The sequence below is a fragment of the Centropristis striata genome, chromosome 21, assembly GCF_030273125.1.
Source record: "Centropristis striata isolate RG_2023a ecotype Rhode Island chromosome 21, C.striata_1.0, whole genome shotgun sequence".
NCBI classification, from domain to species: Eukaryota; Metazoa; Chordata; class Actinopteri; order Perciformes; family Serranidae; genus Centropristis; species Centropristis striata.
In genome coordinates this window covers 15,065,530-15,088,257 of record NC_081537.1, presented here as the reverse complement: position 1 = coordinate 15,088,257, position 22,728 = coordinate 15,065,530, and the positions used below count along the sequence as shown (strand labels likewise).

General features: G+C 39.0%; 1 protein-coding gene across 2 annotated transcripts in view; it reads right to left on the bottom strand.

Moving 5' to 3' along the window:
* The window catches only part of ccdc186 (coiled-coil domain-containing protein 186), a 30,890-nt gene that overhangs the window by 5,395 nt on the left and 2,767 nt on the right, over positions 1-22,728 (bottom strand). Inside the window, exons 3-15 of one of the 2 annotated variants that reach the window (XM_059324593.1) lie at positions 22,232-22,358; positions 20,952-21,080; positions 18,944-19,156; positions 17,376-17,495; positions 16,385-16,489; positions 14,875-14,973; positions 12,339-12,425; positions 12,110-12,252; positions 11,231-11,486; positions 10,786-10,975; positions 8,535-8,633; positions 8,087-8,315; positions 2,767-2,986 (exon numbers count right to left, since the gene is read on the bottom strand). In XM_059324593.1, the coding sequence (XP_059180576.1) occupies positions 2,767-2,986; positions 8,087-8,315; positions 8,535-8,633; positions 10,786-10,975; positions 11,231-11,486; positions 12,110-12,252; positions 12,339-12,425; positions 14,875-14,973; positions 16,385-16,489; positions 17,376-17,495; positions 18,944-19,156; positions 20,952-21,080; positions 22,232-22,358 (2,017 nt within the window). The remainder of the gene's footprint in view (positions 1-2,766; positions 2,987-8,086; positions 8,316-8,534; positions 8,634-10,785; positions 10,976-11,230; positions 11,487-12,109; positions 12,253-12,338; positions 12,426-14,874; positions 14,974-16,384; positions 16,490-17,375; positions 17,496-18,943; positions 19,157-20,951; positions 21,081-22,231; positions 22,359-22,728) is intronic. The other variant, XM_059324594.1, reaches the window with a different exon arrangement.

Here is a 22,728-nt window from a genome sequence, read left to right as displayed (position 1 = left end):
ATGGAGACGATGTTTGCTTGGCAGTGCAGTTCGGGATACATTTCAGCCTTTTGCAGGAGAAATACAAGGTTTCTTTTTGTCTTTTTTGTGCAGGTCTAGTGATCACAAAAGCCTCACAATCCTTTTGTGAATTTGCTGAGGCTGAAGAAAACAGATGTTGTGGAAAATGGGTTTAAACCTAATACATCAGGAAGTAATTGGTAAGCAAAATATAAATTGATTTTCCTTTCATTAGATGCATAAACTTAAAGCTGCACTAATCAGTATTTTTTTTTATGAACAGATCAAAAGACTGTAATGTGAAACCCACATGTGAAATCCACTTGATTCTCCTTTGCTTTATCACATGATTTATTGAAGATAAATTAGTCCCGGGGGGCCGGCGGGGGTGGCGGGCACCGTCCTGGCGCTACATTTTCTTTCGGGTACAGTTCATCATCTGGCTGCAGCACCTCTTCAGACAGGTCGCAGTTATAAACCGAGAGCTGAGAGGTGGAACGGATTCATTCATTTACCCCCTGCATGTCAGTAAATTGGTTCAGTTGAAATCCTAATTCAATTAAATGATCAAAAGACCCTTAGGTACAGAATCAGGACAAAGCTCAGGCACACCAGGGCGGAATGAGGATGAGTACTGTGAATATGGACTTAAATCAACGATTTCAGAAGATGAACTGGTTAGCAGGAGAAACATGTCTCAGTTACAGTGGGACGCAGCAGTAGCATCAATAATGCAGCTTCTGAATCAGATCATGATTTCCAACATCTCAAAAAACTGAGATAGTTGATAGACAACGTGACAAGCTTGCTGTCGAATGACAGTAAAAGTCACATAAGGACAATGTGACACATGCTATGACTGGCTTTAAAGGTTTGGGAGATAAATGTCAGACAACCTTACTGGAAAAAAAGTAGCAGCTGGCTTGACATTCCCTCTGCTGTGATTAAATTCCCCTTTTGACCTTTTCCTACACTCTCATATTTGTCGCTACATCATTCTACTGCAGTCACTGTGGTGTTGTTGTTGTTGTTGTTGTTGTTGTTGTTTAAGCAAAGCTGATAAGACATATTCATTCCCAAAATTATACTGACTAAATATTTTAACTGCTATTTCTACTGTGCAGAATGGCCCTATTTATGTGCAAAAGAAGCCAATTTTTATATAACTGATTTTGTGTTTTGGGACAAAAACACACACTGTGAATCAAGATTAGGGAATTTGAAATTCAAATGACAAGCATTCGCACAATTCTCTCAATTTTTAGAACAACATAGAGCAGAAACAGCAGAATGCGGTGGTTGTTTACATCAGGATGTGTTGGCGTTAATGTATCAAGACCAGTCACAGCAAGTGGTTTGAAAACATTACGTTGAAAGGTGCCCGTAAATAGCAACTGCTCCTGCATGGGGCTCGGCGCGCGTGTGTGGGCATGATCACTTAGCAGGGCCTAAGAACTAAATGAGGCTCCCCATCAGTATTCTGCATGAGCGGCTCGTACTGTGCAGAAGAGCTACAGTAGAGGCGACCAGGGATCCTGCAGTCCTCTGGGCTGGTGTAGGTGTGAAGACTTAAAGTGTATGAGCTAAATGTTTAGTATGGAAAAAATCTAAATGCTAAAAGACACTCATTATTATAGGAATGGGAATAATTAATTGATGATCGATTAATGGTCGTTAAGAATTTGGCCAATCACATGGAATTTTTAATAGATCTGTGTATTTTTTAAATTTTGATCTATGACTGCTTATCAGTTCTCACTGAACTGAAACACGGCCGAGCGTTCAGTTCTGCGGCCGTACGTGAATAAGCCAATGAGCTGAGAATTAAGTTGGATAAAGCTACAGTTTGCAAACTGAAAGTTGCAATAACAATTATAAAACACACAGAAATACAAGAATATTAATTTGAGCAAAACTAGCTTAATGTATCAAACCTTGCTAGCATGAATGACTAGGTTAAATTTGATCCAAAACTTAATTAAACATAAACCAGTTAAATATGCAAGTTATCTTTACAGTATCACCTCACGTGAGTTAGTTATACCATGGACAGGAAGTCTCTTTTCACCCTTTCAAAATAAAAGCGCCGGTTATCACAACAGGCATTTGCATAGTACTGTATATATATATCTTTTACTCTGCCCATGTATGGATATTTTTATACATACAAAACATACATATGATGGAGTTAGCAGGTTTCTTCCAAATGTCCATCCAAGATGTAAGCATAAGTTTGGTACAACAGGTCATTTAATAGGCAAATTCTTATTTTATCATTCAAAAAAGCCGGAAAATTGCCTATTGACTTAACCCTGTGAATCACACTAAACAGACAAATACACCTTTACAAGCCTGGAGCATTATCTGTGCAATAAGAGCAAATAAACAGAACTGCTACAGTGAGAGCTTATAAATGAGTCATGAACAGCTGCTGTACATCGTGTTTCTAATACATGTGGAACATACCGAACTGAATTCACAGCCTGACATGACCTCACATCAATGGTTTCTGTATTTTTATTTCACTGCACATGTATTTCTACTTTAATAGTCACATCAGGGTTTGCGGCTCCAAAGCATGACACTGACACAGCCAATTAATTATCCACTCAGGTCATCTGAGCTCAAACAATTAATCATTCAGAGCAAATTAAGTGGTTTTCAACGAAACTGCACACCTCATCGGTAATACCAACGTGTGTGCATTTTTTCTGCACTTTTAGCACAATACTTATGGAGTGCGTCACATGCTGCGGGAGAACTTACCTTCAGAGTAATGTTCTTCAGCAACGTGTCCTCCAACACAGCCTGCAGCTTCCTGTTGATCTCCAGTGACAGGTCCAGGGTCAGCCCGCTGTCCGCTGGGTGGGAGGTGTAAAGCGAAGCCATGATGCCGCCCCGCCGGCTCAGGTTGGCCTTGTTAATGTCTGACGCCTCTGATGAGAGGGCCCCTGACTCCTCCCTTAGCACATAGCTCTGGATGATTCTGTGGGGAGGAATAAGGGAGGAGAGGAGTCAAACTGTGTGTTGCAGAAGGAAGGGGAACGAAGTGAATGCATGGCATCATGTAGAGCAAAGAAAACTGAGAAAGTGGGATTTATAGGTGGGAGCATGGAGAGCTCCTACAGAGCAATAAAACCATTTCCAGCAGGAGCACCAGCGGATGTTTCAAGAATAGTAATTCTAGTGGGATGGCTCGTTGAACTCAAGCTTGCCGGATAGATTCAATCATAGTTGGAAAGATTATTATTGTGCCAGTCGGAGGAGGAAAGGTAATGAAAAGAGCGGCGTTACAATGGGCCATCAGGATTCAATTAATCAGCTACATGTCTGTGTGAAAGTGAGATAAATCTTCATAATACATTTTCATCTTAATAACGGTATAGTGCAAAAGGTTAAGCTATGTTTGTGTCCGAGAGGGAGAGGAGAGAATTCATTAGCTTAACAGCTCTAAACTTCCTGTTGTCCAATTTCCCCAGCGCAGCCCAGAGAACACTGATGAGCAAGTGTGTTTGTATTAAGAGGAAAACAGAGCCAGACTGAAATTCATTACTGCATCCTACATTATTATCTTTTTCCTAATATGCCAACAAAGAGAAGGGAAGATAACACACTGCAATATTCAAGATAAAGGAGATGGTTAAGGAAATGAGTGTGTGAAGCTCATTCATAACATTTCTTCTGTGCAAGTCTAGCGCCACAAGAATCAGGATGCTCGGGCAAGACTTGCAGCAAAGACAAAGGAAACACAGTTGGAACTGCAAAGCTTCTGCAAGTGTAACTGCACTGTTAATTTTCTCTTAAGGCTTTGAGTGCGGGCAGGTGAAGAGTGTTGGGTAACGTCCTACAGAAAAGGTCAACAACCTGCTGTAAATCTCTCGAGATGGGCCAGTAATCGATATTTTTTTAAAGCTGCTCTTAACCCAGCCGTGTACCTTCAGCACTGACCTGAATAGGAACAATATTCAGCCCCATTCTGGCACTATTGTTTAGTTCAAATTCAAGGCGAGTCTGACTGTGATTTTTTTTGAAGGTGTGTAGCTGCAGAATGAGCAAAGGGACGTTCCTGACCGTAACTGAGAGTCTGCAGAAAGATTTCTACACAGTAAAAATCTGCATTTCCCCACAGAGACTGCCTAAAATAATGAAAAGAATGATATTAGAGGGAAGATGAGATTCACTGGAGGTAAATGTTGCTATTCTACTATCAAAACTATAAGCATTACTCATATTACTTCTACTAATTATTTAGATCTATAAAAATTAAAAACAGGGATTATTAATAGCACAAAGGAAATACCCCTTTCTAGTCTGTGATGTCCTTGATTCAGATACACTATATTAAGCTCTATTACAAGTCAAAAACTCAATTGATTCAATCGAGATGATTACGCTGACTTTCAGTAGTCTCTTAAAATGTTAAGTGGCAAGAATTTACATGGGATAGTCATTCACTGGGGACTAAAAGAAGAGCCAGCTGTTTAACTATTCCTGTTTAGGAGGGTGTTTTATTCATGCTGTGAAAGACTTTTTGGAAAGGTTGAAAATATGCCATTGACTTCTGTTCAAGACATTTCAGAATATACCATGCATTCAGAGTGGCGTCCAATACCAAGATTAAACAGCTGAATTGTGTTATGCATACTACTGGGCATGCAGCCGCCTGGGTCACAAACGTCCTTAAAATGCGAAGGCATTTATCAACATGTGACCTGGAATGAAGACATTAAGGCTGGCGTAGCATTTTCTGGAAAGTGAAACAAAAACTGTCCCATCTTTGATTACATAATTATTGTGTTTTCTGTCTTGGTATTGTCAGTCTTACACAGAAGTCAACCCAATATGTGTGCAACTACAGAGACCTAAACAGTGTATGCATAATACACTAAAACAAATATGTTTACAGTGCAAAAAAATTGACACGGTACAGTAGCTTTGTAAGCACTACAAAAAAAAGCCACAGTCATAAATTCTCCCCAGCCACACACACACACACACACACACACACAATACCTGAGATTGCACTGACATAAAATGAGACTTACCTCTGACTAGACTTGCAAAGGGTCCATATTTGGACCCCAGTTCCATCACGAGTGTTTAGTAAAAACAAAAAAGTGACAGAAATTAAAGATGTGGCCACATGGTGTGCTGATGGCATGCACAGGTCGGCGGGGGCGGGGCAGGGGGTGGTGGCAGGCATGTGAGCAAGAAGTGAGTGAGTAGAATGTGCTTTTTTCCCAGCTGAGAGCAATGAGGGCGGCAAGTCCAGCATGCATAAAATGCAGGTGACAATTCTGGATACAGCGTAGCTGTTGGATATGTTGTGTTGGACAACACTAAAAAGCCAAAGGTGATTAAACCTTGTGGCCAAAAAGTGGCAAGACAAAAAGATGTAGAGAAAGAAAGATATGCCTGTGGTTTCATCTTTATCATATTCAGAAGTTAAAGTCTCAATTGAAAGGTAGCCATCAGTTTCATGTTAAAAGCTTTTTGTTTCAACATGTATAACCGCTACATGCTTGATCAATCTAAATGCATCCTCTGTACTAGATTTTTTTTTTTAAATCAAAGGCATTAGCTTACATATCAATCAAAAGCATCAAGAAACTCTAAACCTGGATAGAAATCCCAGATCACCTTGAAAGGACCCATCATAATATATTTTAACACATTCAGCAGGTGTGCATCCTTACCAGCCTATATTAGCGCTCATATTGCTTAGCACTGATTACAACCCTGACAGAGTAAAGAGGATGCTCTCCAGACAAATAGGCATTTGCATCTCCTAAACAGCAGGCCTCCTCCTGTTTTGTTCTCCACAGCTTTATGTCAGCATCATTTTAATTCAAGTCACACAAATGGCCCATTTAGACTTAATGGTCATAATAACCAGGTGTGGGTAGTGAAGGACATCATTGCCCTTGAAGGATGATGCTGCTGTTTCTGCATGTTTTAGCTCATTTACTACAAATCACTTATACTGTATGAACATTGTAGCCAATGACCCGTGTTTGACTTCCTAACAGCACATGAATATGCCACTCGGAAACATAGCGAATGGCTGCATGAGAAGTAAAAAATAAAATAAAAAATACATTTAAAAAATATCACTCAGAAAAGCATGTAGCAATAAAGTTATGAAGTCTGGTCTTTAGTATTTTCAAACTATTAATAAGACCACTGCATGCTCTTTTCTCCCCTGACCTCTCCATTTTTGCCTTGATCAAGCTGGGAACCAATGTTTTATGATCTGAATTACTTTATTTTTGGTCAAAATACTCAGACAATTCAAAGTTAGGCGCTTTTTGTTGGTGGAAAAAGGGCATCAGAGTGCAGTGAATTCAAAAACGCTTCAATGTTGCTGCTGGAAGCAACAACAATAACTCCATAATTGTTGAATCCATCCAAATCTAACAGAGAAAACGTTAATTGAATTAAGTTAAAGATTATATGATTGTTTTTCCAAACTGTTTACGTTGATTGTGGCTAGCGCTGCATGTAACATAGTTTTAAGCTCTGTGATTCGAGATTTCTTACTTAAATGTACCTTGTAACTTTATTTCCCATTTCATCACAGTTCACACTTTAGCCAAGGACAGTTCAAGGAAAACCTTCTATTTTTTGGTTAAAGCTGGGAACCAATGTTTTGTGATCTGAATTACTTTTTTTTTGGTCGAAATGCTACGCCAATTTAAAATCAAGCACTTCTTGTTGGTGGAAAAGGGGCATCAGAGGTGCAGCAAATTCAAAACGCTTCAATGTTGCAGCTGGGAACAAAAGAAAGCTCCATAGTTCTCAAATCCATCCAAATATGACCTAGAAAATGTTAATTGAATTAAGGTAGAGATTGTATTATGATTTTCTAAAGTGTTTAGGTTTTACTTGTGGTTCTGTGATTTGAGATTTCTTACCGAAATTTACCCTGGAACTTTTTAAAATAGTGGGTACCCATTAGTAGTAAAAGGTTTCAATTGTTCATAGTAAGTGAGCTTAAAGATGCAAAAACACTGCTATGATCATAAAACAGACTGTTATGGATGTGAAAATGTGAAGCAAACATTCTTCCACTAACTGTCCTTCACCAGAGACTCACTAAGCTCCAGCTTTCATATCTCTGCCTCCTTATTCATCACCTGCTTCAGGCTTACAGTTAGCTCATCAGTGTTCACCAGGCTGTCCTGGAGGGATAGGGACAAAAAGGCAAAAAGGACAAATTCTCATCCACGTTCTGGGTAGTGAAACACCCCCACACTGCTTAGCCGAGATTTTTGCTGAGCTAAATTTAGCCCGGCAACCGTGGGATTCGTCCTCAATTTTAACTCTTGAATGTAGGTTGAGGCTAATGGATTCAATACGAGTGTATAGCTGAGAAACAAATGAGAAGTGGGATGATCCGAGTAGAATTAAGTAGGGACGGTTGGATATCTCTGAGCATTGTAATTATAGTCTGGAAACAAGAGCCAACGTGATGCTGAGCTTTAATGAACAGCTTGGACTGCTCTATACTGATCAATGAATAAGATTTCACTCACTTTACTCAGGAGAGAAAATCTTTTCGCGTCTTAAGTCTATTTTGTTGTACCTATGAGATTATATGTTGTGGAGACCTATTTTTTCTGACATTGGCCCACAATCACACTAAATGTCCTTCACACAGTCTTTAGTTTAGCTGATGGCCATGAATACGGATTGAACGTCACTAAGAATCCATACTGATGCATTCTTCCCTCCTTGATGGGCTCGACTATAAATAGCAGCGAGTGAAGTTTGTCACGAATCAGAAGTGCGGCGCACGTGTTGGAAACTAAAGATGAGACGCAGAAAGAGGTAGGGGGCCATAAACTGTGTGTGTAAGCATTCGCTGTCTCATCAAGGTGAGCTGAAGTAGCGGTACACTAGGGATGCCATGCTGAGGAGATTCTCTTATCCCCAGCTAATAAACTTCGTGTAAAATGTCAGGTGCACCAACAGATATTTGTTTTCCACTGTCCACTGCAGCGGTTAAATCAGAACACCTCGCTTTCTAGGGCAAAATGTACTTCCCATCTCTCTTTCTCTGCTACTTTGGCCCCATGCCACTCACTTGGTCTTTTTACGGATCTCCTCCACCAGTTGCTTGATGTGATCCTCCATGAACTCGATTTTTTCCTGCTTGCGAGCCAGGGCCTTTTGCAGACGGACAATTCGCTCCACAAGCACGGTCTTGTCGACCTCTGGGAAGCTGTCCACGACCACCACTGAAGGACTCGACTGGCTCTCCGGCACCCGCTCTTCAACACCACTGCTCCCACCATGGCGTGCATTCAACGAGCCTGGGGAATAAAGGGGGGTTGGAAGATTATATAAAACTGTTTATTGTTGTGACTTTGGTCATGTATAAGCTCGTTGTGAGCTCTTTATATTGCCCTTTTGACCACTATCTTAATTGGAAAGACATGTATGCGACCAGAGGTACAAATAAATAAAAAAAAGGTTATATTTGAATACCAAAATCTATTATGAGATTACCTCTCTATGCATTAAATACTAACCAAATCCAGGAGCAGTACCTGAGGAACTTGAGCGACTGCCCATACTGCTGACATCCCGGTCACAGCCTCCATTTTCAACCTGCTCCAGCCTCTTACGGGCTGTCGAAGAGAAGAAAGGAAAGAACTGTCAACTCTCAAATGGAGAGATTAACACCAACAAGTCTGCGTGAAAGGCACGAAAATCCTTTGTGCCTTCAAATAACACCTTGAGAGAGTTTCACACTGCCATTTAAGACACCAGAAAGTGGTGTCAAAAAATGTCACCACTTGTCTGACCAACAGTCTGAAAAGAAAGAAATTCAGTTAAATCATATCAATAAAGACAAGCGAGAAAACCTTCTTTTTTTTTTTTATAAATAAAGTATACTGTCAGAATAAGAAGGCACATTTTCTGTTGATTTTTCTTTCGACTGTAAAATAAACATACTAACTAGGATAATGTCTTAAAGAAACAACAATGCAAAAAATAAATCTTGCAAATCATTCGACGCCGAAGCCTGCAAAAAGACGAGATGAAAGTCAAAGCTAAGTATCATTGCTTGACTGAACTCGCCGAGTTTTCCTCTGTGAAGATGTCCACCTGAATAAAAGGTGATGCAGGCTGCTTTTGAAGAAGAGTGCATGCTCAGCAAACCCTCCATGCGTTAACAAAGGCTTAAAATTACTGTGCTGCAGTCAGAAACTGCAACTGCAACACTGATGAATGATCACAGGCTCCGCTAATAAAAATGTACTTCTGTCCAGTATGCCAACTGAAAGTGAACGCTCGTATTTACAAGATAATAGCACTGAAATTCATGCCTTAAGGTTAGTGTGTGTGCCCAGAGAGCCAAGTAGGAGAAGCTGGCTCACTCGATTAAGTATAATCCCAGCATGAGCTCTCTATATGCAGCACCTATCTGTGCACTTCCATTTCCCTTGTTTCTAATCACCCTGCACTTTGTCCCTTAATCCGCATGTGTGACCTGACATTAAATCCTGAGTACAGAGCACAGTCCCTCGGTTGAGACCTTATATATTAAAAAATAAATATCACAGTAAAGTGGAATTAGATGTTAGGAAGCAGCCAATCTATCATTTTCACTTGTGATATACTCTATGGTTTTAAATACATAGATGAGAAATTATACAATTTTTAAGATGCATCACAATTTAAATATAAACCACTTTACAGTCATTGGATCAAAGATGTACTGTAGTTTTGTTTTTTTTACGTTAAAGAAAATAAAATATTCAATAATGGGCTCCACAAAGACTCTTAAAGTATGAAATTAAATTACCTGCTGTTCCACAAAAAAGGAAAAAGTCAGAATTGGCTATTAATACAGCTCTCTCTGCCCACTGCTTTTCTTAGAACCAGACCATTTTTTAATAGATTTCCTTTGCTTGAAATAACAAAACTGGAGTAAAGAAAAGATCAATTATAATTTGTCATGTTACACCATATTTTCATATGCTACATTTTATTATTTTTATATTCAGCGCCAATAATTTAAAGGTGATGTGCTGTTGGTTAGTAAGTATTGACAGATCCTGTTATCAGCCATGATTCTTCTAAATAGCAAAAACATTACAGTGAAGAATCAATGGACTTGTATATTTGTAAAGTATGAGTGAGTGCTCCAAACTCTAAACCAAGGGTTTCTGTCGATTTATTTGCAGGTATGACTAAGCATGGAGCATGAATGGAGCTCCTCATGTAATGGTACTGTAATACTGTGCTGTAGGAAACTTTGGGTCCATTTTACACGGTAGTTTAAATTTTACATGGTGGTTTCAGGTTCCCGTGGAAAAATATGCAATTGCATAATCTTGAAATTCTGGGGGGCCTGATTATTTGCTGCTCCAAACATTTGCCTAAACATTACAGTAATCATTTTTGCTTTTTTTTGGTCGTTTGTTTGCGTTTTCACTGTGTCATTTTGTAACTGTTTTGTATTTGCTGCTGCCTATCTTGGCCAGGTCTCCCTTGAAAAGAGGTTCTTAATCTCAATAGGATTTTTCCTGGCTAAATAAAGGTTAAACAAAGAGGTCAACTGGAAAATTGCATCACAGGCTTTTAATGCCACTTTTAATTTCGACTTGTATTGTTTATAAATGCTGGTGAAAAATGGTGTATGTACCAAGATGACCCAACCAGCCCTGGCTAAAAATAGCTGAATGTAAAATCACACTAAGCTACATGGCTCTGATAAGGTGTGCGACTGTAATACAGTGTCTACAGCAGTGTACAGTAAGCTGGTCTGCTCACCTTGTGTTAGTTGTTTCGTCAGGTCTTTGATGTTGGCAGCTTGTTTCCTTTTCTGAGTCACTAGCTCGTCCCTCAGCTCTTCAACTCTGGTTTTTAGTTGAGCCATTTCTGTCTGCAGTGCTGCCCGCTGCTCCTGCAGGCCCTGCACCTCCTGCTGCCTCAGCACCTCTTCTTGTTTCAGCTGCCGTGACTGCAGGATTAATGAACACGGGGAAAGTTAGAGTGGTGAAGCAGACCTGATGGAGTTGCAAGATATTGTGAGAAAAACAAAATTCACAGTCGAGCAACCTGTGAATGATTGGAAGAAAAAAAACACATATTTTAAGATTTTCTCCTGAATGTCAAGCGTGAAAATATCACTGTATGTTCTAGGTCATGCAGCTCAGCTGTTATGTACAACTTCTTCATCTCACTCTATCACTCTATGCAATCAAACCTCCCCAACCTTGTCATCTAGTAGCCTGTTGGTCTCCTCCAGCTTTGCTTGGAGCTCTGTGAAGCTGCCGTTGAGCTGATCCAGCTGAGACTGCAGCGAGTTGCTCTCGGACTGAAGCTGGGCGTTCTTGCTGCTCAGCTTCTCGGTGAATCCCAGTAACTCAGCCTCACGCTCCCTGCTGCCTTGTACATCCCGCTGGAGGTCGGCCATCTGGTTTGTCAGACTGTCCACTTCCTCACGGAATGACGTGATCTCCTGTTTATCACTGCGGGACAAAACATTGGCAAGTTGTTAATAAAGACGGCAACTCGCATCAAATGGGCATTCACTATGAACTTCCCTTGTCGTGTGTGAAATGCATACTATAAGAATACAGTTCTTTAGCACCAGCATTCATACAGATGAAGCAGTTTGATTGTGATTTTCAAAAATAAGCCATTCAAGTGTTGGAATGAAGGTCACAATCTTTCCTGGTACTAAATTTACTTGGGGACCAAATAAGTTGTGGCATCAAATTGTTTTTTCTTTGCCAACAACTGGTGCGAGTAAAAAAAACTAAAAACGTCCTGCTGCTCAACACGAGAGCCAGAAAAAAATTTGTGAAGTTTTTGCATGAATCTATTTGAGTTGGCGCCACCTACTTATGCCACTCTGGCACACGCAGAAAGCAGCATTTCAATAAGTGGAAAAGTTTCTTTCAAGTCATCTGCACATGGCCGGCAGAGCCACAGAGTCACAGAGGGACCAGAGTCCCTTCCTGCCCTGTGTGCTATATCTGTCCCTGGCCTATCTTTAAATCCTGCAACGAGGTACTGGAAAAAAGGGAAAAGAACTGTACTCGACCTGTACGGTTCTATCAAAGTGACTTGTGTTTGACAGTGTTTGTACCGCTCATTCTGCTCCTGGAGCGAAGTGATCTCATCCAGCTTGTCTCTCTGCCGTCCGATCTCAGCTTTCTGCCGGTTGATGATCTCCCTGTACTTGCTCAGCTCGTCCTCCCAGCGTGGACGCTCGTCCTCTAGACACTTTAACTACAGAATAAAAGCAGCCTTTATTAACCTGAATACCTGCTGATATGCGCACGCACAGATGTTCAAGCAGTTTCCGAATGACAAACCTTGGTTCGTAGAGTAATGAGCTCATCCATGCCCTCTTTGTAACTCCTTTTCAGGTCCTCCAGCTCTTTGGCCTTCACTCGGTGCACCTGCAGGATGCATCAAGTTCCACATTAGATATAAATCCACTGTTATGTTGTTTACTTTGACATACTGTAAAGGTCTCTCAGGTTCGTAGATTGGAAGCCCCAGAGTAAACACACACTGGAGTAAAAAGTCCAATGGTCCCAATACAGGCCTTAAGGTCACAGGTAAAGACATGCAGTGCTGGACTCAGACTGACATATCTCTTGCAGGATCCCAGCCAGAATGATTTTTGGAATAATTCACAATTTAATCCTCTACAGAAGTTGGACTTACATGCAAATTCTATTGGCCAGTTACCTACGACATGGACAGGCTAACAGAGTCAGTCCAAAGTCTCATTCGAAGGTTGTGATACACAATGGGTGTGTGTATTGTTGTTACAGGCACGTATCTATGAGCTACAGAGCCTAAACAAGATAACATACTGTGGCAATTTCTGTCTCTAAACCTATAAAAGGATACCGAATTCTAAAAAGACCTCCTTCTCTGCCAATTCTGATGTCATTACTAAGATTTAATACACATTACCATTTCAGTTCAATGGTTTTACCCATCAACTTAACCCTCACTCACGCTTAATGGACCACATTTCTAATCTTTCAGTTGCATCATTTCAGTGCAGATGCACTTCCTGGCAATCCAAGTGTTGCATTCATTAGCATCATTTTGCTTAGGCAGTCATTACACATGCAAAAGCAAAGCTAGATCATTTTTGTTTGATTTTTTTTTAAAGAAAGCCATTATTGGTATGGCTGCTTGTCAACTTTTTCCAAGAAGCCATTAGTAGCCTGTGGTGTCCAAGACAACGTGCTAGTAATGGAGATACCAGCAAATGTCTATTACGTTCATCCCATCTAATTTTAATATTAACAGTAATGGAAACCCAACAGTTTGTTTGCATTATTTATGACTGAGCTGCAAAAATAAGCACTGATTTGGACCAACTGACTCATCAGCAGAGCAGTGATGTGGGTTGATGTCCTACATGTAAAAAACTCTTTCCTAAAAAAAAAATCTGCACACAGTTATCGGCCCACACCATACTGTATATCAAAAATTACACATTATTAGGCTTAAATTACCCTTTCAGCTAAAATCAATACCTCAAAATTCTACTTTAGGACAAGTTAATGACTTCTAGGACTTGATATTTGTGACTTTAATTCTAAGGACTTGTAAACACTCTGGATAAACAAAGCGGGCCTGGCATGATGCCAAGAAATGGATGACGCTTCTGGGTTGTTGTTGAAACCCACAGCTTTATATTGATTATTTCTAGGCCATTTATTTTTAAAGTGTGATTCCCATCAGAATGAGGCGGAGAGGAAAAACAGGCCATTGTGTTTGGAGTGAGTCCATGTCGGTGCCTGTGTGCATGAGTGTCTGCCTGTAGAGCCCATGTGCCAGTTTGTTACTCACTGCTACTTAAGGCAATTACACCTCTCCAACTGATGAAAACAGCTGAAAATAAACATTTTTACTAGAAGAGCTGGCATCGGGACCATCAATAAAAGGCTGAATAATGGCCTGGCAGAACGGGACGTATATGTAATTTTGAATTAACAGGGAACCTGTATTAGTGTTTATTTTGTGATTCTGGTGGATCGTCACATAGATACAGATAGAAACATAGTTCACCAACCTGCATGCAGCAAAGGAGTTCTCCATAAGCCAAACAGTCAACTGCTAATTTAAGTCATGAAGTAGTTTTGCTCTACATATAAATTTACAACCACTCGCCTCTGCTTCAAAACAATACATGCATGATTATAAAGATGCCTATCTAAGCATTAAAAAGTCCACTGAATTTTCCCTATACGCCACACATTTGTGAACATAGTGAATTAAAGAATATGTTAATTGTCTTTATTTACACTGCGCTTTTTACAGCAGATCCATTTCTACTATATAGGCTAGATAAGACATGGGGCTGAAAATGTAAACCCTCTTAAAATCTCATTGGGGCATGCCTTCATAAACTTTAGTGATAGTGTCACTATTAATAAAAAAAATTACGATGAACAATTATTCTATATTGCAAAGGTTCTGTTCAGACAGGAAGATGTGCAAAATATATAATTATTTATAGACAGTGTGAGTTAAAACACACATGAATCCTAATTCTTCTTTAAAATAATTCAATAAAATACGCATTAATTAAGATCAGCGTATATGAAGGACTAGTGACATAGAATGTGCCAGATACTATCAAATTTGGACCTACGGATATAATTGTTCTCTGATGACAACACCCATAGCTTGCTACTATTTCCCCACTGGTTGGCTCCTCAATATCCTACAAGCATATAAATTGCTTACGTGTATAGTAAAGCTTCTTAGTTTCCCCATTTTATCCAGGATTTTAAGTGCCCGCTGCTCACGGGCCATTTAAAGCCCATGTAAACACACTAATTACTTCTTGTGTTTGTGTGTGTGCACAGTGGTCAGCACCTCTAATTGGTCTGTTTGTTCCTGCTTGTGTTTCTCCAGCTCTCCTTTGGTCTCCCTCAGCTTAGCATCCAACTCGTTGGACTTTAGTTCCTCTGATTCCTGGAGGAGAGAGGGGTGAAAGATTAAAAAACAGGACAATAGAATATAAATAAAATAAATAAAATGTAAAAAACTGATATAAAAAAGGCTAACCATGAAAGAAAGATGTGTGAAATATAAGGTATGGGAAATAAAAGGCAACTGATAATGACAAGACAAGAAAAATAAATAAATTTGCAACAAAAGATATCTGGGATTAATTTGAGTTTTAGTTAAAGTCATTTTCATTTCTTATTCACCCTCTGAACTTCACAACAATGGAAATAAAAAAACCCATAAAAACAATGGTAAAATACACAAATCAATTATATGTTTTAAGCTTCATTTCAGTGTTAGTTCTATATATGATGTCACTTTTGTATGTGCACATGCTCTGATAACACACTGCTGGTGAATACAATAGCTCAAACTAATCTGGGCACCACAGAGAAACTCAGGCAGCTCTCTACTACCATCATAAGGTATAAATGAAAACTGGCATTCTTTTGAAACAGAATCAATCAGCATCCTTTTATATTCTCCAAAGAAAAAACAATGACATGCAAACTGTCATTTATTGCATGTATGCAAGATGTAATCTATCTATAAAAGCAAAAAAAAAGCATTACACTGTTTCCAATCGAACGCCTTTTAGGGGAGCTCCGCCCCATTGTGTGATAGGCCTACACCTGGTCAGTAACACAATTCACTCTGGATTTCCACCCTGACTCATCTCATCTGTAAGTCTATTTAGCCTGCCTATCTTTAAGAGTTTTAAACTGCGCTACAAAGTTCGATTTTCCAATAATATTTGAATAATTTCCAGCGAATATCAATGTTCAATGTGCATGTGCTGGATGGTGCGCATAGCTTATGAAAAGTGTTTTATGGAGTTGCAGACATTGTTGTGGTCTGCATGTAATGTGCAAATTATGTTATTCACATCCATCTGTTTGTGCTGCATGTAAACTTCTTTTTCTTAAAATAACTATTTCTGTGTCTCTTTATATCTCAAAGTACATCCATGTATTACCCAATATACACTTTGTATATTAACACTACGCAAGAGTATTACACCTCATTGTACATCCCACTTTCACACACAACCTCATTTGGCCATTATTTAAAAATCTACTAAATCTCCCACTATACAAATACATACTTCCTACAGGCACTGCACTAGTACAGCTGAATGTTTGACTAAATATCCAGTCAGATTTAATTTCATCCGTTCAGTTTATTCAGGAAGTAGGCTAACAAACTGCAGTCCCAGATTCCGCACACAAGTGGTGACTGCCAAAAAAACATGCAACTACATCCAACAAATCCAGACATACACCATGTTTCTCACACACACACACAAATATTTTACATTTGCTCACATTATTGGTCACGAGCAAACTAATGCATCTTTGTGAAAAATACCACAGACCTGGTATGTTCGGATCATGTCCTTGCAGTTTTTGCGGATCTGTTCAGTCTCTTCTTTGGCCTGGGCCAACTTGGAAGTGGTCTCTCTCAGTTTGTCTTTAGTTTCCTGCACACAGACGAACACGTTGTTGTAATTATGACAATAAAAATGGAACGTATGAAGCCATAACAATGCTTTGCAAAAGGTTCCCATTTTGTGAGTTACTGTCGTGGTAAATGCATAATATATTTTGTGCAGACAGAGTGATTTACACTCACATCAACCACACAAACCACCACAAAGAGGAAAATTAGTGGCTCTGCGTCTGTGGCCTTGAGCCACCGCTGACTTTCCCCCTCTGTTTATTGTTGTGTTTTTGCTTGGAGGCAGTTATAAATAAAATCATTATTGTGCAATAGACATTTTCAAAAATAGCAGCAATGTTTAATGATGATTTCCTTGCAGGATCATTACTGTACCATTTTCACCCCTGAATCAAAAAGACATCTACAAAACATCTAATCATATTTTTTTATGGAGTGGCGGCAGATATAAAATGACTGAGGGGGGGGGGTGTCATTTGTGTCCTGGGAATACTTAAACAGTCACACATCTTTAACAAACAACAGGCATGGTTTCTAAACTAAATGAAGAAAAATCCGCAGAAATGTATGTAGTTAACCAGTAAGTTCTTTCAAAGGGATATAAGCAAAGTACTAACTTATGTAGTCAACCACATTATGCATGTGGAAAAGTAGCTATTTGTATTGGGTGCCATCATTTGACTAAAATTTGACTGCAGCATGTTCAGGTTCATACTCACTAAAATAACATTCATATAGGATATCATGAAGAAGTAAATAAGTTACAATGAACCCTTGTGTTTTTTATAGTGGTAGACCAAAAAAAACAAAAGATCAATACTTGCCAAAGATTTGTTTTCCTTTTGTTTGCCTATAAAATGTTTCCTCTGTTATACAGCACATTAAACACAACATAACAGTGATATTACCTTGTGTGCATCCGCCTCACTCTTAAGTTTGTTCTGGGCCCATTTGACCTTGATAAGATGTGAGTTGATCTCCTCCTTCAGCTTTTCCACCTCTCGAGTGAACCTGCTAACCTCGCCTTCCTGAGAGCAAAACGAGAAATGGGTGAGGCAGGAACATCATAAGAGCCGAGATACTCGTTAGTCAACTAGTCCAGATGTCCAACATAATGCCGAGATAGATATAAGACTCAAACCAGGGTAAGAAAGACTAGTAAGATCAAATCTGTATGCACCAAAAAATGTTAACCACACATTTTAACTGTAAAGTGTACAGTTTGAAAGGATATCAAATTATATCAATTTGCCATGAAAAGCAAATTCTAAAAACTTTTTTTAGAGAATATCTTCCAAGCTAAATGCAAATAAACAACAAGCAGAACTGTTGTTGAGTCTTTATTTCTCGATATAAATCCACATTTTTTTTTTCCTGTTTCCCCAGTTTAATAAGATAGAGGCAGATTAAACAAGTAAAAAATAGAATAAAGTATTAACAATTAACAATATAAACAAGTGGAAATATAAAAAAGTATGAACAATTAAAACAAAACAAAACAAAAAAAACTTCAGGAACATTATATAGAATGTAGACAAAGTCAGAAGTTGGATGTGGAAAAGAATATTGCACATATAAATTAAATAATAGAAAACTATTCCCTTCTGTGCAAAACTTTGTATACTGGGAATTTATCCCAAGGATTTTAAACACACAAAGAAACAGAGTATTGGACTTCGGACTTTTGCATGCCAGGAGAGCTATTGCCTTGAATTGGAAGAGCATGGAGGCTTCTTCTATTAAACAATGGAAAAAAGAACTATCAGAGTGCATCGGATTGGAAAGACTGACTTACATTACCAAAGGAAAACTGAAGGAATTTGTACAATTGTGGGAACCATATCTGAACATTATAGCATCTGGAAAATAGGGTCATAAAATTTAAATTATCTTTATTATTATTGTGTGTATATGTTTACATGTATGTATAAGGTTGCGTTTATAAGAATATATGTATGTACATGTTTAGATATGCATACGTGTGCAATGCATACATGTGTATGTATGTGTTCGTGTATGTATACATAGGCCTATATAATTTAGTGCAAATCTACCTGGTGTGAATGGGTGTGTGTATGAAGGTTTGGGTTCTGCTCTGCATTCTTTATGTATGTTATCATTTACTTTTGTTTGTTTGAATTTTATTGTATAACTTGAAAACTAATAAAGATATTGTTTAAAAAAAAAAAAAAATAATAGAAAACTAGAAAGGAAACAGCTCAACGGTGAGTGAGAGCTGCTGAAACAAGCAGCCACTAGTACGCCGCCATATTGATCTTATTGATAGATACAGAGTGAAAGTGGGAGTCGGAGGGAAGACATACAGGAAAGGGCTCAGAGCCAGATTCAAGCCCAGGCCGCCTGCTTACAAGGACTAAGCCTTAGTGGTGTGCGCTCTACTGGTGAGTCACCAGGACGCCCCCCTAAAAAAATAACAACACTTTAACAAGGCACTTAAACCGACATAGTTATTTACCTTAGCTTCATACAGCTGCTGCAGTCGACCTTTCTCCTGAGCCAGCTGGTTCCCTCGGAGGGCCTGGCGGTCTACCTCCTTGGTGGCTTCTCTCAGCCTCTTCTCCAAACTCTCCTTATCCCGCCTCAGGTCCAGGGCCTCTTTTTCCCCACGCACATATTTCATCACCATGGCCTCCTTCTCTTGGCGTGCTTCGTCACACTTCTTGTTCACCTGAGATGGTTGTTTATACCATGAAATAGGTTTATATAAAATGTCCCAACACATCAGTCCCTGAGCTGCTTGTACTGATCCTTAAGAGGCTCAGAAGAAGGGGATGTTTCCCGTAGGAATATCTAAAAAAAAAAAATGGCTGGGGATGTATGGGTTGCTCTACTTAGCTTGTCAACCTTTAACAAGTAGAGCTGACATGCTTCCACTTGGAAGCAATGTTACAAAGCCATTTTTTCCCCGTTTCACTGTGTAATATGGTGGATAATTACTTCATTATTCAGCTCTAATGCACCCAGACTTTTTGAATTCCACATTTAGCATTTTTATTAATAACTTGGGCTGAAATGTATGTTCTTAGTTTGTCAGTTAACGGTTTTGTTTTTTTATGGGCAATTTTAACTGTATGCTCTCCAACAAGCTGAACTTTCAGTAGAGCAAGGGGAGGGATTTTTTATGGATTTTTTGTGTTTTACAATACAACTTATTGAAAATAGATATAGCAAATTTTATGCATCAGGCATCATAATGTGAGCTTTGAATAAAAAGTTAATAAAAGAAAGAAATGATCAGTTATGTGGTGCAGAGTTTCTTTGAAGTAACATAAATGTTTTAAACCTCAGGGGGCAACAGTTGATTAGGAACGGGTCAAAATGTTAATACAAGGGAGGAGTGATATAAGGGAAGGGTTTAGAAGACACGACTGAGGGCAAAATCTAACTCTTATTGTTCACTGAACAGTGAAATTAAAAATTGAGGAGTGTGACAAAACTGTCAAGAGAAGAGAAGTGCCCTACATGTTTTCAACCAGGTGTGGAAACTACTGGGTGATAAATGTGCTCTCCTGCACTATTCGTTTAACAAGTGATTAAATCTGCAATAACAAGAGTTTGGAGTGCGAAGACCTTGACCGTTCAGCTGATGGTTTTCTGCAAACATCTCCGAAAGATATGTGTGGCAAATGTTTTTTTAGCCAGTTGTGAGTAACCTTTACTTTAGCCATTTGGGGTGAGGTGGTACAAAAGCACAAGTGATATTGATGCATATATATATATATATATATATATATATATATATATATATATATATATATAGTTCAGTTAGAGATCATTCACGCAAATGTTTGGTAAATTTCAACTTCAAATCTGAACTTTCTTCATTATATTAATTGTATGCAAGAAAATATATTTACAGTCTATTATATACAAATGCAATAATTAATGTTGTGTGTTTAGGTGGTAAAGAAGTGCTGTCTTGTGGTTATAAATTGCTTCGTTAACGGTCCAAGCTTGTTGCAATTATTTGCAAATATTGACTTGCTTCCACTTCAGTGGAACAGCTTTGACCACAAGAGCTGAAATCTGAGCTCATGTCAATGCATCAATAATGTTTACACTTCCAAATGTACTGTATATACTCCTATATTCCTGAACAGTTTGACAGTAATATCTGTTGTCAGGCTTTTTATAATCTTTACTTCAGCTTCATTCTCATCCTCGGGACAGGATTAATAACTTATTTTTCTTTTTTTTGGGGCAAAAAATGAAATTTACTTTAAATTAAAATCGAAGTAAGAACTGTAATCTTATACCACTGCCTAAAGAAAAACCCTCAGAAAAATATATGCACCTAGTTTTCATTGTGATTTAAATGACAAACTTTGTTAAGTAAAATAAAGACACTGTAGCAGCTGAAAATGGAACATGGCCAGATATGCAAATAAGGGTGAGACTGGATCAAACTAAGTTGTGTGACCAGCTTATCAAAGATCCTTTCAGCATTTGGGTCCCAGTTATACCTGTTCAATCCTGTAGGACATCTCTTTCTGCATCTGCTGGAGGGCGGCCTTAGCTGCCTGGTCCTGGTGAATTAGTTTATCCCGCGACTCCTTAAGTTCTTTCAGCAGCTCCTCCACCCTGCCCTCCAACTGTGGAAACAGGGAGTATACAGGGTAAGCAACTTGTTAAGCAACATTTAAGTCTGAGCCTCACCTGGGCTAACCTGCTTCACAGGATGATACCCGACATAAGATATTAAAGGCAGCATAAATCTAAACAGCACAGGAAGAGGAATTCAATTTGGCATCGCTCCAGTTCCTAAAAGTCAGACACTTTTTCTTTGAAAGACAACTGAAATATCTCACAAGAGAAGCCTAAAATAATTGCATATGATGGTTGGAGAGAAAAGAAAGGGATCAAAGCATACATTGGGTCATAAAAATCCAATGTATGCTCCCTCCTACTCCCTTCTGCTTACACAATTCTTAAACAAACGCTGTTATCGAGAAAGCATGAATTGATTGTCATTTCTCTATGGCAACAGCAACGCTAGAGCAAAACTAATGAATAGAGAAGGAATTGTGTTATGGTGTGCTATAGGGATGGTAACCTCTGTAAATAAAGGTTAGGGCACAGAGAAAAGACACAAGATACTTAGATACAACCAAACAGAGTTGTTCGAGAACAATGCTCTGGTAAGCCATCAGTGTTTAAGGCTGCCATGTAGCAAAGTTTTTCCTTTTTTAAACCTATGAACTCCACCAGTTTCACAGCTTTACATTTTACCCATTGCGGTCTCGTTTTTCAATGCAACATATAAGTCTGCAACTCTATGGAAAGAGCACATGTCGGGGCCTCTCAAAAATGTTCTTTGTGAAGTATACTGCAGTTATAGTGCCAGAAAGAAAGTGTGCCTTTCAAACCTGCCAAGTGGTTTGTGAGGTTCACAGGGATAAGCTGCGACAGTTCCTAACACAAAACATTACACAGCAAAAATGGAGGTGCTATGTGAGCACAATTGGCAGAAGCCAATGTCCAACACAGGCAGGAAGTCAGACAAAACATCACAGTGGAGCTCTTCCTTGTTGATAAAAAACATAGGCTTCCATTGTTTTCAAAAAACTGATTAAAAATAGCTTGGAGAAGCATGCAGGACAAACAGAGCCCATTATTTAAGGATGCACGTGTCCTAAATGAAGGGACAGATACAGATCACATCATTGGTCACATTTGGTTTCCAAAACACTCACTGCCATATGACCATTAACGATATGAATGGACCATAGAGAAGGAGACTGACCTTTTTAATAGTGGCCATGTGCTGCTTCTCTGTTTCTGCCCTCTTTTTCAGCTCCTCCCTCATGTTGTCCTTCTCTGAACAGATACCCAGGATCAGCTCCTGGTGCCTCTTGTTCTCCTCGAGCAGCCTATATACACAGAAACACCACACACAAGCACTTAGTACCAATTCAGGCCACGTCCACACAAAGTCCGAAAGAATTTAGACTGTTGTTATTAAGGCCAAAGAAAATATATGGGTCCTGTGTCCTTCAAACAAAAAGTCCTACTTCACTACTCAATACTGCTTGGGCTTTAAACTATTATTCTTTGCATCAGCGTCATCAAGACAGATTTAATACAACTAAGGTAAGAGAAAAACAAAAAAACAATTAAAAACTAGGTTAATCTCTTGTTAAACTAACCCATTAGAATTAAAACTAAGTACTATACAAATAGCATGTTTAAAATGATGTGATGAGATTGGCCTAGTACACCATCAGCTACTTTAGGCAGCAG